Source organism: Hippoglossus stenolepis, chromosome 22 (assembly GCF_022539355.2).
Source record: "Hippoglossus stenolepis isolate QCI-W04-F060 chromosome 22, HSTE1.2, whole genome shotgun sequence".
NCBI classification, from domain to species: domain Eukaryota; kingdom Metazoa; phylum Chordata; class Actinopteri; order Pleuronectiformes; family Pleuronectidae; genus Hippoglossus; species Hippoglossus stenolepis.
In genome coordinates this window covers 299874-315381 of record NC_061504.1, presented here as the reverse complement: position 1 = coordinate 315381, position 15508 = coordinate 299874, and the positions used below count along the sequence as shown (strand labels likewise).

Here is a 15508-nt window from a genome sequence, read left to right as displayed (position 1 = left end):
AAACAGGCACCACGCAGGATGGCCAGAGACAAACAGATTGCAGCAGATCAACAAGTGCAACAGAGCCTAGAGACTGGAGTAGCACGACCCAGCAACAGCAGCTGGGCTGCACCAATTGTAATGGTAAAGAAGAAGGACCAAAGCACACAACTATGTGTGGATTATAGACCCCTCAATGAAAGGACTATTAAGGATACTTATCCCTTGCCACGTATCCAGGACAGGTTGGACACTCTTTCCACCACCAAGTACTTCAGTACACTGGACTTAACATCAGGCTACTGGCAGGTAGAGTTGACACCAAGAGCCCGTAAAGCTGCAGATTTCTGCACCCGCAAAGGATTATTCGAATGGAACCATCAAAGTGCTGCCTTTTCCAGGAAAAGGTGGCCTATCTGGGGCACATTGTCACGGAAGCCAGTGTAGTGAAGCTAATACTGGAGAAATGTGGTCTCTTTTCTTGGTTCTTGTCAGGACACGTGCTGCAGCATTTTGGACAAGCTGCAGAGTCTTTAACGACTTACTGCTGGAGCCTGATAATAAGGAATTACAATAATCAAGTCTGGATGTAACAAAGGCGTGGACTATTTTTTCTGTATCTTTTTGAGAAAGGACATGTCTGATTTTTGAGATTTTAGGCAAGTGAAAGAAGGCGGTCCTAGAAATTAGTTTTAAGTGAGAATTAAAGGACAAATCGGCAATGTCGTCTAGCGCAGCTATATCATTAGATAATGTATCTCTAAGGTGTTTAGGGCCAAGTATTAGAGCCTCTGTTTTATCTGAGTTTAATAAGAGAAAATTGCGGGTCATCCAGGTTTTTATGTCCTTGAGACATGCTTGGAGTTTAGTTAATTGATTACATTGTTCAGGTGTTATTGACAAGTATAACTGGGTGTCATCCGCATAGCAGTGGAAATTTACCGAGTGTGTCCTGATAATGTTTCCTAGTGGAAGCATATATAATGAGTATATAATATGTATTTTTGGGGCTTTTTATCAGCTTTAATGAATAGGACAGAGTCATATATAGAGGGGATAGAGTGTGGGAGGACATGCATGAATGGTCGTGGGTCGGAATCAAACCCAGGCCTCTGCGGGTTGCCTCATTACGTTACATTACATTACATGTCATTTTGCCACGTTTTAACCCCCTCTCTACCCCCTCTACCACGTTTCTTATTTTAAAGCTGACCCAGTTCTTAACAGGCTGTGTGTCGCATACTCACGGCTTCAGTGTGGACAGGGTGCACAGCAAAGAGGAGTGCTGTGATGAAAGCCAAACGCGAGTCTTCAAACACACAGCTTTTACATGTGTGCATGAGCAGGCAGGTTACAGCGCAGTGGAAACACACATTGACCATATGGAAATACAGAGGTGTCATTCCGCCCAACAGGATGTTCAACCTGACAGACAAGAGAAAGAAATATTCAGCACTGTGGGTTGAAACAACAGACTGTTTAAAAGTGATTTGGTCATTGTAAAAGAGTACAGTCAGTATCACCCATTGTTCAATATATCCTTATACACATATGGAGACAAAAACATATCAACCTTATCTAAACAATCATCCAGCAATCCAGCAGCTGTGGCTCAGGGGGTAGAGCGGGTTGTCCACTAACCAGAGATGGATGCATGTTGAAGTGTCCTTGGGCAAGATACTAAACCCCAAATTACCCCTGGCATTTGGTAGTGTATGAATGATGTATGCTAGAGAAAAACAGAGAAAGTGTTGGACATGGGTGCACTTTATGAATGTGTGTGTGAATGGGTGAATGGCAAAACTGTACTGAGAAGCATTATTAGTGGTCATAAAGACTGGAAAAGCGCTATATAAATACAGACCATATTACCATTTCCTGGATGAAGTGAGTCTTATTCCTGAACATGAATTTCAAACGCTCATCACCTAATCACCTCCTGCAACCCCGGCTTTCCTTCCAGTCTTCGCCAGATCGTTCTGTCCACTACAGTGGTAGCTACGGCTGACATTAGCTCTATGTTACCTTGCCTGTGCTCGTACCTAACTTCTTGTTTCCCTCTGTTCAGAACCATCCCAGCCTGCCAGCTCCTGATCAACACCACTTGCAAACCTGTCCACTGTCAGCCGTCTTCAATATTCCCCTCTCTTGCCTGCTGAAGCCACTGGATCCCTCACTGCCACTCCACTGCTATTCTACATGCATCCTGTGAATCCCACCATTATTAACCATTTCAATAAACTGTTAAACTGCATCCTCAAGTCTGGGTCCGAATCTCCATTGAGAGTAACAGCATTGCATAACGACAGAATGTCAGATTCCTGACACAAGATGACATGCTGCTCAAGATCTTCAAGCATCTCATCTCTCAGTGAGACGTTAGGTTCCTGTGTCCACTATGTGACACTAGAGAACATGCCCTTCACATGCATTTTGTAGCTGAGTGTCACATGTAGACAAAACCATGAAAATGTCATGTTAATGAAATGATGATGATGTTGTAACATGAGGCATATTTCCTGTTTCCAGTAGGTGGCACTATGACACATTGGCATGTAGATCAGGTGGCACTATGAAACATTGGCATGTAGATCAGGGTGCATGTACTTGCACGATTAGTGGCCAACGGCTGGTTGTGGCAATGGACCTTGGACGTCCCAAATGGACCCAAATCTACTGGAAAGAATGAGAGTCTAAGGCTTACAGCAACACAGATTGCAAATTAATGATGAGTCATCTGTGCGAACCAAAGTTAACCACGGTGTTCCACAGGGCTCTGTGCTCGGCCCAATTTTATTCTCATTATATATGCTTCCACTAGGAAACATTATCAGGACACACTGTAAATTTCCACTGCTATGCGGATGACACTGAGTTATACTTGTCAATAAATCCAGAACAGTGTAATCAATTAACTAAACTCCAAGCATGTCTTAAGGACATAAAAACCTGGATGAACGGCAATTTTCTCTTATTGAACTCAGATAAAACAGAGGTTCTAATACTTGGCCCTAAACACCTTAGAGATACATTATCTAATGATATAGCTGCGCTAGACGACATTGCCCTTGCTTCCAATGAAACAGTCAGGAACTTGGGAGGGATCTTCGATCCTGATTTGTCCTTTAATTTGCACTTAAAACAAATTTCTAGGACCGCCTTCTGTCCTGTCTCAAAAAGATGCAAAAAAACTAGTCCACGCCTTTGTTACATCCAGACTTGATTATTGTAATTCCATATTATCAGGCTCCAACAGTAAGTCGTTAAAGACTCTGCAGCTTGTCCAAAATGCTGCAGCACGTGTCCTGACAAGAACCAGGAAAAGAGACCACATTTCTCCAGTATTAGCTTCGCTACACTGGCTTCCAGTTAAATCTAGAATAGAGTTTAAAATTATCCTCCTCACCTTCAAGGCCCTTAATAGTTTGGCACCATTATACCTCAAAGAGCTGATAGTACCATATTAACCCACTAGAGCATTGCGCTCCCAGAATTCAGGCTTACTTGTCGTCCCTAAAGTCTCTAAAAGTAGAGAAGGAGCCAGAGCTTTCAGCTATCAAGCTCCTCTCCTGTGGAATCATCTCCCACTTTCAGTTCGGGAGGCAGACACCATCTGTACGTTTAAGAGTAGGCTAAAAACCTTCCCCGGAGTCCCTTTGCCTTATCGTCCGCAGATCCAGGGCCACGGCTGCGGCCACATCGTGGATTATGATCTGTGGATCGCGTATCAGAGATCGTAATGGTGGATCCAGTATGGCGGATTCTGTATCGTGCTGGCTGATCGTGACAATAATGGCGGATTCTGTATCGTGTTGGCATCTGACAATGGTGGTGGACCACGATCGAGGTGGCAGCTGATGGTGGATCCTGATGGCGGCAGTGGACAATGACTGTGGACTATAGTGGCATCCGATCTTGATGGTGGATCATGATCTTGCTGGCTGCTGACCATAGACTATGATTGCAGCAGGACTGCTTGATATATAGTATTTCTCCTCGGATCCTCGACCGTTACTGACAATAATCTATCAATTCACTGACCTCCAGTTATGCTTCAAAATGTTTTTCTTATCAATGCTGCTAAAACCCTTATCTTGGTGATGTTCTCCTTTACACTTGACATCTATTGCACTTCTGTCCGTCCTGGGAGAGGGATCCCTCACATGTGGCTCTCTCTGAGGTTTCTACCTTCTTTTTACCCTGTTAAAAGGTTTTTTGGTAGTTTTTCCTTACTCTTGTTGAGGGTTAAGGGCAGAGGATGTCACACCTTGTTAAAGCCCTATGAGACAAATTGTGATTTGTGAATATGGGCTATACAAATAAAATTTGATTGATTGATTGACAGAACAAAACAAACGAATTTGGCCGATTAGAATAAACAAAGGCTATGTCAATGAGCATGTTTTCGTTGTTTGTAATTGTAATATAAATAAGAATTCTAAGAGGATTGTCGTTTATCCTTAGTATAAGTTAATGTGATCTAATTGTGCTACCTAAAAACAAGAATTAAAAAAATGCCATTGTCAATTCTTCAAACAGAAAAAACCAACAGAAAAACCAAACATAAAATGCTGTGGTGTCTTCAAATAGCGCCGCCCAAATACACACACACACAGGCCCTGGGGCCCCGCCCCCACTCACTCGCTCAGAGCGACACACAGTGAGATAAGAGGAGCGTTCACGGTAAGCAGCCGGTAAGTGACTTTGTTGAAGAGCAGTGGAAACAGTGAAAATACAGAGTTTCTCTCTTGTCCAGAGTTCATGAGACTGCATTTAAACACCACGAAAAATGACTCGTCAACATGTTGTGCTCAGTACCAAACGAGACGTGACGTGAACAGCAGGACTAAGTGTTAAAGTGACCAGAACGACTCAGATTCATGATCCGACAACCATCGATTAATAAACAAACACATTATCATAAGTTTGTCATCTAAATCATCCCAATAAAAAATGGAAAAAATGAACGTGAACTAGATCATTTTTGGAATTGTGAACTTAGTTGAAAATTAAAAAATTAACAATTGAACTAGTTCATTTTCATGTGCATGAACTGAACTTTGAAGTAGTTATTTTTAAGTGTGAACCGGTACAACACTGGGTATTGCTTTGTGAGGTGACCAGAAAAAAAAAAAAATTATGCAAATGTTGGTAATGCAATGAGACAATGTCTAGCTGACTTGAGTTTATTTACCCATTAAACAGGTAACCTTAGCCTTCATCGCAACAATTGCCCCCCCTTAGAAATTTGTCCAAGTCCAACACTGTCCAAGTGTCTGTAAACCCCAACATTCAAATTCAACATATGCTGCGTCATTTACACCACGTTTTTAGCCTAAATGTCCTCTGATATCCTCCTCTGGAACCGCGTACATGTTCGCACGCACACACCGGAAACCCCACCAACAAGCTCTCTTCCAAAGGCACGTGCGGGGTTCGCGTCAGCATCACTACTTTCGGTCGCGGACCTTTCGACTAAAAACATGGTGTAAATCACACTGTTTCGAGTCGAATTTAAATGGTTTACAGACACTTGGATGACACATCAGGAGTAGTGTGGGGGCATTTTATGGGGGTTTTTTCTGTTGTTTTTACGTTTGAAGAATTGGTCAAAATTTACTTCTATTGTATTGCAACACTGTTTATCCCTAAAACTGTGAAAGTGTTTTGTGGACTCAAACACTTCACCCACCCCTCCATCGGCATAGTGGTTAGTAGAAAATGAGTGACTTTTCATTTTTGGGTGAACTATCCCATTAACACGTGAACTTTCTCGTTTTGAGTAAAGAATTGCTTTGTCAACTGTTTGGCCTTAAATTTGACTGGGCATTTCTGTCTAATGTGGTGACACTGTGTTAATCCAATCAGGTGTGATGTTAAGGAATGTTTAGCTTGAATCAGTTTTAAATTGGGTGTGAGGCTGCAAAAGCTGTATGACGTCAGCGTCAACTGCATGTTTACATAGCATTCATACCGTGGTTAGTAAGGGTTCTACTCACCTCAGTTCAATATAATTAACAGTACGGTTACACTACCATTTTTGGAGGTTCAGGGTGAGATGAAAAGAGCGTCAACTTACTTGAAGGAGAGGATGCAGAGCGGTCTGTAGGACTTGTGGCTCGTATTGTCCGCCATCATTTTGCCCCAGAAGTCGTTGCTGAAGATGTTTATTAGGCTTGAGCCCGGTCTGACGTCCGGGTTGTTGATGATAGCCCAAACATCGTCGTGCACTAACTCCCCGCGGAGAGAGTTGCAGTAGCACAGGACACACAGGGCTGTCAACACAACATAGCGACCCGCAGCGCTCATAGCCTCCGGTTGCACGGTCACCCGCGGCTGCCGGCGGCCTTTCTTCTGCGGTTCCGGTGCTGTCAAGTCGCGCATGGCCTCTCCTGCAGCTCGGCTGGACTGAGGCTGAAGCATGTAGCACCGGTGTTTACGTCAACTCCGCCCAGCAGGTAGCAACTGTATGTGCTGTGGACAGAGGGGACTGCGTGGATCATCGACTGTTGTGTTGATGCATTGTGCTGTCTTCATGTACGCGGTGGAACGTCGGACTAACTCCTGTCTAGTCTAACGTTCTACTTGTAATTTTTTCCTTTCAATGCCAAATCATAATTTCTGTATTTTATTTCATATTATAATTATATAATGTGTATTTACTTCAATTTAAATATAATTTGGTATATATGGACGATTGGTTTAATTGCTTATTATTAACATAGCAATTTTCTTGGTCCCAAAAAAAAAAACTATTGTGCGTGAAAGTTAATTCATTACCTTGAAATGTCATTTCACAAAACAAATCTTAAATCAATGTTCTTAGTTGTTCAGCTTTCAAATGGTCTGTATTTATAAAGCTTTCAAATGTTCTTCCTCCGCACAGATTTGCGTAGGAAGTTGTACTAAGTGTTTATTATTGTTCATTATAGCACAAACATACTGACGTAAAAAATATATATTTTATTACACAATAGCATCAAAATTATTTTTCAGTTAAAAGAACAGCCACAAGAGGTTCTCTAAAATGAGGAAAATACTGGGATTGGAAAATCTAATTTCATTTTCATTTCATAAAAATCCCCATGTATTTTATGTGGGAAGGGTGGATGGAAGAGGATCTTAGAATTTGGATTTCCAATTATGAATGCTGGACAAATGGCATTGTTGAGCTGTGAGGTTTGGATTTACGAGTTTATGAAAGCACCTGAATGCGGCAAAGTGAACTCGCCGTCGGAGCATGCGCAGCAGGACGCTGCCTCTTCATGCGGACCAAAACATCAGCAGCAGATATTTAATGCACCCTGGCACATAGTACAATGACCGAAACTGGTCAAATAAATAATAAAAACTGAAATTAATATATTACTGAGTAAAATAAAAATAATTATAATAATCCACTTTCACCTCATGTGGGCGGCCTTGGGTTTCCACCTCCAAGTTTAGGTCATCTGCCATATGGGCCTGGGAGCCTGAGGATCTCGGCAGTATCTTACCTGTTCCTAGGACTGTTCTCTTGTAGACAGAGACCTCACATGTAGGTCCTGGAATCCACTCGAGCCACTCTCCCAGTTTGGGGGTTACAGTACTGCAATTACCACTGGCACCACTGATGCCTTCACATTTCCATATCTTCTCCAGCCTCTCTCTTAGCCCTTGTTATTTTTTGAGACTCATGTTCCTTCTGCTTGATTTGCTGTTGCTTGGGATCGCTACATCTATTACATATGCTGTTTGTTGACCACCACGTTGTCCAGTTAGTTAGCCCTCACCATTTTATCCATCTGAATCTATACATATATGCTAGAATACATAAGTAAATGCATAAATAAATAAAAAAACATACATGTATACCTACATGTATTTAATTGTGTTATGTATTTATTTAGTTTTAACAGATAATATATTCTATGTGATCCATAATTACAACAATAAGTGACTGTATGCTACATCTACATGCCGGACTGCAACACCTGTAACAAATTACAGTTTCTCCTGTATGTCACAACCCACATCCCAAAAACTCCCTCTCTCACTGGCTCCCCCGTGCAGACTGGCTATAGCAGATAGGAACTGGCTTCTGAGACGGGACTGCATTCAAACCCAACTTCTCAACCTCTAAATTACATTCCTATTTTCCTATCACAAACAGACAGCAAAATGTCATCCCTAAACCATCCTGTTCAGTACACTATGGTATTCTTAAAGGCACAACACAATTAAATGCACTGTAATCCCACTGAAGCCATGACCTGTGATTTTACAAACTTAGTTGAAACCTTTGATCTCAAACAATCTGTGAAAGGCCCTACCCTCAGGTCTCTCAATCTCCAACCCAGTAGAAGAGGTTTTTCACCTGTCTGATCACTGAGTAATCATTTTCAATCTGAACTTGCCTCACTCTTCTCCTGTTAGTCATGCTCTTCTGCATTTCAGCATGTTTGATTCCTCCAGTGCCTTTAGGTTTGCAGAAGCCTATAGTGAGGTCCCCATTGCTGTCAGCATTGAGGCTGCACCTTTTTCTGCAAACACAGAAGAACTTTTCTCTATTTAACAGTCACCACCTTGACTCTGTTGCTCCAATGACAGTTAAAAAGCGTAAGCCTTTGGTCACACTTTTTAGTGTACTAAAATCAATCACCACATTCACTTCCACCTCCTGCTTTCTTAAATTTTTACAGAGACAAAGTACTTGATATCAGAGCTAGTAGAATTCCTTCTGTAAAAAGTCTATCCATCCCCTTCGAAAACACTGCAGCTCCTTCTTTTTACTAGAACTTGATCAAATTATTTCAGTTCTCTTGACATTATAAATTCTTCAAAACTTTTCCAAGAAGTTCTTGGTGTAATAGGTTGAAAAGGCTATATGATAAGTTTTTATTTAAACAGACACCCCCCCTATTTTTTGTTAATAATTGAATTAATCTAGTATTCTTTAAATATACTTCACACTTAGGTAATTCACTTCTACGTCAGTAGATGGCAGTCTAGTGCTGCCGTGGATCCACCAGGGAGACAAGCGACAACATTTGGAACTGTGTTCTCAATGTGAGTTTCAACTGAATTGTGACTGAAAAGTTCATATATTCAAGCTAGTTCACATATCATGTCACTCGCCAACTGAGCCATCTTGTTGAGAGCCATGGTAAAGTGCAAGTGTGTGTATAAGTGTAGTGCATCTGAATGCTGTAGGAAGATTGAGTGTATGTTGTGCTATTAGTAAATAGTCTGTATTTATATAGCGCTTTCCCAGTCTTATTGACCACTCAGCCATTCACACACACATTCATACATTGCATCTATGGGCAGCACTTTCTTTTTTCTATGAGGGACAATTTGGGGTTCAGCATCTTGCCTGAGGACACTTCGGCATGCAAATGTTGAATGACCGTTAGCTGATAGGTATGTGTTTATATATGAGTTTCTGTAGGAGGGGAAGGAAAGGAAATGCGTGTTTCGAGTTGTATACTTTTTGTATATGTATTTTGAGTTAAACCAATTTTGGGGTTATGTTTGTTGAATATGTTATGTTCATAAATATTTTTCTTTTTAAATATATAATGTTTTATATTGTCTATTGTCAGTATGGTTGTGTATTTGAGTATGAGGTGGCAACTGTGGAGGTAGCTCATCAGAGAAACTCCAGGTGAACCAGGGAGAGTGGATTGGCACAGTTGAGGTTAGTTGGCCAATTAACTCTCCCTGGATTCAAAAGGCAGCCGGAGAGCTGCCACAGGGGAGAGAGAGACGTATGGACAAAACAGAGCTGAGCTGCCACAGGGGAGAGAGAGACGTATGGACAAAACAGAGCTGAGCTGCCACAGGGGAGAGAGAGACGTATGGACAAAACGGAGCTGAGCTGCCACAGGGGAGAGAGAGACGTATGGACAAACGGAGCTGAGCTGCCACAGGGAGAGAGAGACGTATGGACAAAACAGAGCTGAGCTGCCACAGGGGAGAGAGAGACGTATGGACAAGACGGAGCTGAGCTGCCACAGGGGAGAGAGACGTATGGACAAAACAGAGCTGAGCTGCCACAGGGGAGAGAGAGACGTATGGACAAAACGGAGCTGAGCTGCCACAGGGGAGAGAGACGTATGGACAAAACAGAGCTGAGCTGCCACAGGGGAGAGAGACGTATGGACAAAATGGAGCTGAGCTGCCACACCAGCAGAGACTGCTGGCCACTTTATGTTTAGTTTAATTTATGTTTGCTCATGTGCTAAAGAATTAAAGAGTGTTAAAAAGTGAGTGGTTCGTGTCTGGCTGCTGTTGGGAGACCCTGGTGGCATAGTCGTTTGGCATAGTTGTTTGCCAGACTATTAAAAAAAACTATTTAGAGATGATTTAATGCTTAGAAATAAATGAGCTCTGGTATGAGGAAGACACTAAGTCTGGTTCTCTTTCTATTGATCCACAGACCATATCGTTTTCATTTTTATATCGGCTACACAGTGCTCCCTAGCCTATCTATGTAACCCTTACTGCCGGTCACAATTTCCCCTAAGTCTGGTGCCGGTAATAATGGGCCTCATTTACTAACGTTCAAGAATCTCACAACAGCAGAAATTGAAGGCGTCGGAGGTGGAAGACACAAAACAGACACTTTTCTGTAGCGTGTCCTCCGGAGTGACAATGTTTAAAAAGAATGAAGCCTGGGCTGCAATTACTGAGGCGCTGAATGCTGTGTCCTGCACACTACTGAGCACTAGAGCTGTGGACATGTCTCTTGGATGCATCACGAAGTGGACTCCGCTGAATAATTATAACACCGCTACTCCAGGATCTGGACAGACGCTCCTTAAAGGTTTCCTCATCACTCCAACTCCCTCTGACCTGCGCTCACTTTACACTTTAACAATAAACACCATCACTGATCACAAGTTATTAGGACACGTACAGTACTGATGTTTACTTTGGGTTTGTTTGATTCTCTCTAGAGTTTATCAGACACATGTTTAAACCTGCTACACAACACGAGACGTAACGTGACGCGCACAGTCAGGACATCAGGGTTAAAGTGACCGGAACGACCCGGAGTCATGATCCGACATCATCGATGAATAACTGAATACTGGGAGAGTTCCTCCCGCAGATTACGACTTAACGCTGTGTTTTAACTTTATTCTGGCAGAAGAGCCGACTCCCGTTTATCCAGAAACATAAATATGAATTGAGCAGGTTTTTATAGAGATGATGAGGATGAAAGTGCAATAATTAAATTATTGCTGTCTAACTACTATTTTTATTTAAATAAATGGAGTTTTAATATACGATGCATTTAGTCAAAAGGGTGTGTTTACATTTTCTAGGACAGCCGGGCCTTCATTATTTCTGCGTAAGCATGGTCTGAGGAAGTTCTAAATTTGTTCGCAGGACACGAACAAATTTAGGTACGAACATATTGATGAATCATAGATTCGTGCGTCAAACATGCGTACGCACTGTTAGTAAATGGGGCCCGATTGGCCCTATCAGCCCCAGTATTCTTTCAATTATGAATAGCTCCCTGGATACCAGCCATGTTCCCCCATCTTTCATGTATGAAGTAGCAGAATCTGGATCCTTCAGTCATCAGTAACTACAGGCCAATTTCTAGACTCGTTCTTTCTAAAATCTTGGATAAAGACTAGAACAATTTCAGTCTGGTTTCAGATCTCTCCACAGTACTGAATCTGGATTACTGAAGATAACTATGACCTCCTCCTAACTGCAGTCTCCTATTGATCACTCTATTCTCATTCACAGACAGAACAAATGGGCAGGGGTCTCTGATTTAGTTTTAAACTGATTTTCTTCATATTTCTTCAACAGATCTTTTAGCGTCTCTATTAGTAACTCATCCTCCTCCTCAGCTCCTATCTCCTGTGGAGTCCCTCAAGGTTCCATACTTGCTCCAATCTTTTCCATCTACCTGCTTCCACTACGTCACATTATTCAAATACACAACATAACTTTTCACTGTTAAAATCTGTCATATTCGATTCTGATTTAAAATTTGACAAACAAATTAATCAAGTTATAAAATTAAGCTTCATGAAACTACACACCATTTCCAAACACAGATAATTTCTCAGTACTTCCAACCTGGAGAAAGTCATCCATGCCCTCGTATCCTCACACCTTGATTACTGCAATTTTTTATATTTTGGCATCACTCTGTCTTTTTTATCCCATCTCCAAATGCAGCAGTTTCAACTAGGTCAAAAAAGAGGGAACGCATTACACCCATTATTGCCTCTCTACACTGGTCGCCTGTCAGCTAAAAGATTGATTTTAAAATTCAGTAAATGGTCTCATCTCATTCTACATCTCAGAGCTCCTGTCTCCATACTACACTGTCAGAACTTTGAGATAATCTGACCAGAGACTGCTGTCTTTCCCCAGATCAAGGACTAAGTGTTTTGGGGACAGGGCCCTCTCCATCACTGCTCCAAAAATCTCTGGAACTCTCTCCCTCCCATCATCTGACTCTCCCCCTCAATAGAAAGTTTCCAAATTTATCTAAGAACACATTTTTATTCATTAGCCTTTCAATGTGCCTACATTGTTGTGTAGTTAGTGTTATTGTTGTTGTTGTTATTACTGCTATCCTTGATGGTAGTGATAATAATGACAATATCTTTGTCTTATTTTTAATTACATATTTTTATTTTAAAATGTTTGTGTTGTAAAGCCCCTTGGATCAACAATGTTGTGTTTAAAGTGCAATATAAATAAAGTTGAAGTTGAAGTCATCAACTTCCACCATCTATTTATTAATTTCTTTATATATTCTTACATCTATTTATTTATGTATTTTACATTCATTTATATACATTCTTACTTATTTAAATATAGTTTTATTTATGTATTCCTAAAAAAATGACTTCATAAGTTACAAATTTTAACTATAAATCTATGAAACTGAACGATGACCATCATCCCTGTCTTTACCTTGAATGATACCCTTCCTCTTACCAATACTCAAGACCTTGAGTCAGCAAAGTTATGTGTGCGGCCGCTGTGGCTGAGTGGTAGAGTGGTCGTCCTGAAACCAGATGGTAGGCAGTTCAATCCCAGTCTTCCCCATTTCAAGATGCTGAACCCCTGAAACTGTATGCACTATATGAATTGGTAAATGGGTGAATGGCATACTGTAAAGTGCTTTGAATGGTCATCAAGACTATAAAAATGCTACATACAGTGTTTATACTATATACTTACAGGATTTGCGGTTATTGAGGTGACTTCAGGTTTTCAGTCCTAAGAAGCTTGTTCACTTCTTATGGGGGTAAATTGCTATAGTAACTTATGCTGAATGGCTAACCTGCTACGGAGCAGGTTAAGTTGGCGGTATGAGATCAACCCGTATAAAAGCACCACCCACTGACCAATCAATTCCTTTGAAACATGACATTAGCATTCTTAGAGTATCCTGTGGAGCAAAAAAAAAGGATCCCTTGGAGCTCTTGCTCGCATTGTTAGAGGGTGTCTGAGGAGGACAGAGACCAACAAAATCCTTTTGGCTATTCTGATAATATCTTTATGAAAGATATAGATTCTCATTGGAGGGAATGATCTACCTTTGTCAACTGCTGGAGTCTTATAACCAACCAGACACATAGGAGCAATGTGCTCACACTACCACAGACTGTCTGCTGTGTCCTACGTTTCATTGCTTGTGAGAGTTACTGATAACAATGTACTGGGTGTGTTAACGGCGGGATAACTAGACATAGTTTTATACTTTTAACCTTACCCTAAGAAATTAAATATTTACTTGGAATGGGGAAAATACGTCCTTATGATTTTATTGACTAGTAATTACAAAACTTTCTACAACAGTGTGGCCTCAGAGTCAGTGCAAACAGTGTAAAACTAAAGCCCATTATAGAGGCTACATCATGTGATTAAAATGTTTCATCTCTCATCCATCCAAGAGGCTTCTTCAGTTTGGTTTGCCAGGTCTTGTTAGTAAAGAACAGATTCATATCTCGTGGCCCCGAGTAATTTATCTTGTTCCTATTCGTTATTCTGTTGTGGCCGGCTCTGTAACTTACACATTCACACAACCAGGGATTTTTAACCAGCTGTCCTTCCTGCATTTAGCAGCTGTAACTGTATTTCTTTTAGTCTGGATAATGTGTTTGTACTCCTCATAATTTTCTAATATAGTATAATAGTAATAATACAGTTTACTCCTTGTTTGTGAAATATGCGGCTCTGCTGTCAGTACACTTGTCCATGCTGGCGATTGGTCATATGCAGTAAACACCGCCCCTTTTGTGTGCAAACGCTCAGATCTAAAGTAGGAAAGCCTGAGTTTTCATAAAGAGTTGATAACCAGCTTCATGTGACCACTTAGCCTGACTGCGTTTGTTAGGTTAAGTCCAGCCGGATTACGGAAAGATAACCTGGGTATGTTGAGGTTGCTTCGTAGTACAGGCCCCAGATCTGACACTACTCAACAACAATAACAATTATTATTGTTATTATTATTTAGGGCTGAAACGATTCCTCGAGTAACTCGAGTAAATCTCGGAAAAAATTTAATTATGAAAACACACTCACCTTACAGTGATGCATAAAATATCCCAGAAACAAGATATTAGGTGGTGTGTGCTAGTAATTAGAGCCTAAAATGCACCAATCCAATTCAGTTAATATATTCAGTTTATTTAATTGCAGTGAGTAGGGTCTGCAGGTGTAGGGCAACCCTTCAACATAGGAAATAAATGCACATCCGCCAGTTTTATTAACTTTGAGTGTGATATTTAGGCCTACTAATAAATATAAATTATTATTATTATTTTACCTCTTTGACAGTGTCGTATTGACAGCTAGTACGTGCGGACAGCTGCATCATGTTCCGTTAAACAAGCGGCCGAACATAATTGTCATAGATTGCCCACTGTCTGTGGTGGAGGATGAAGTCTTTCAAAGGATGATTTTCTCTTTCAATCCTTACTGTTATGGAAGTTTTCATAACAGAACTCAGGCAGCAGCTGATGTCTTATGAAAAAGATTTTAATGTAGACTTGATGCATCAAGGAGACCTGAAGGTGGAACAATATACAAACGCTAACAGAGTAGCATGAGCAATTGTCCCCCACAAGTCTGAATATGTCTCCCACAAGCATCCAGGTATATATCCCTCTACTTGCATCGCCCATTCTAACAGCACATCCATGAATGGCTAGAATTTCTGTTACTCTCTATGTTACATGTAGGTGTTCGCTTCCTATTGGATAGTTAAGCCCAAAGTATGCATAACTAAATCACATTGTATCCTTACGTCTTGCCACTGGTGTGAGAGTTGAAGTTGGTGCCTCTCTGTCTGGGGCATTTGAGTTAGATATCAAAGTCCCTCAACAAAGACACCACAATGCACTGTTGCTTGGCCCTTTATCTATAACCTGACCTTGGTACTGCTTAGAGAGAGAAGGGAGTGTCCGTGGAATTAGACAGGTACTATTTTCCTGTTCAGATATAATGTAATATACATGATATATATAGTATACAGTAATGTGTGAGGATGGTCAAAAAA

At 41.1% G+C, this 15508-nt stretch overlaps 1 protein-coding gene across 5 annotated transcripts in view; it reads right to left on the bottom strand.

Annotated features, from left to right (window-relative positions):
• Positions 1-6516, bottom strand: part of tmtc1 (transmembrane O-mannosyltransferase targeting cadherins 1) — an 88366-nt gene extending 81850 nt beyond the window's left edge. For all 5 annotated transcript variants that reach the window (XM_047338548.1, XM_035147273.1, XM_047338547.1 and 2 more), the window contains exons 1-2: positions 6059-6516; positions 1227-1404 (exon numbers count right to left, since the gene is read on the bottom strand). In XM_047338548.1, coding sequence (XP_047194504.1) covers positions 1227-1404; positions 6059-6402 — 522 coding nt within the window. In that variant the 5' untranslated portion in view covers positions 6403-6516. The remainder of the gene's footprint in view (positions 1-1226; positions 1405-6058) is intronic.
• Between the last annotated feature and the right edge of the window lie 8992 nt (positions 6517-15508).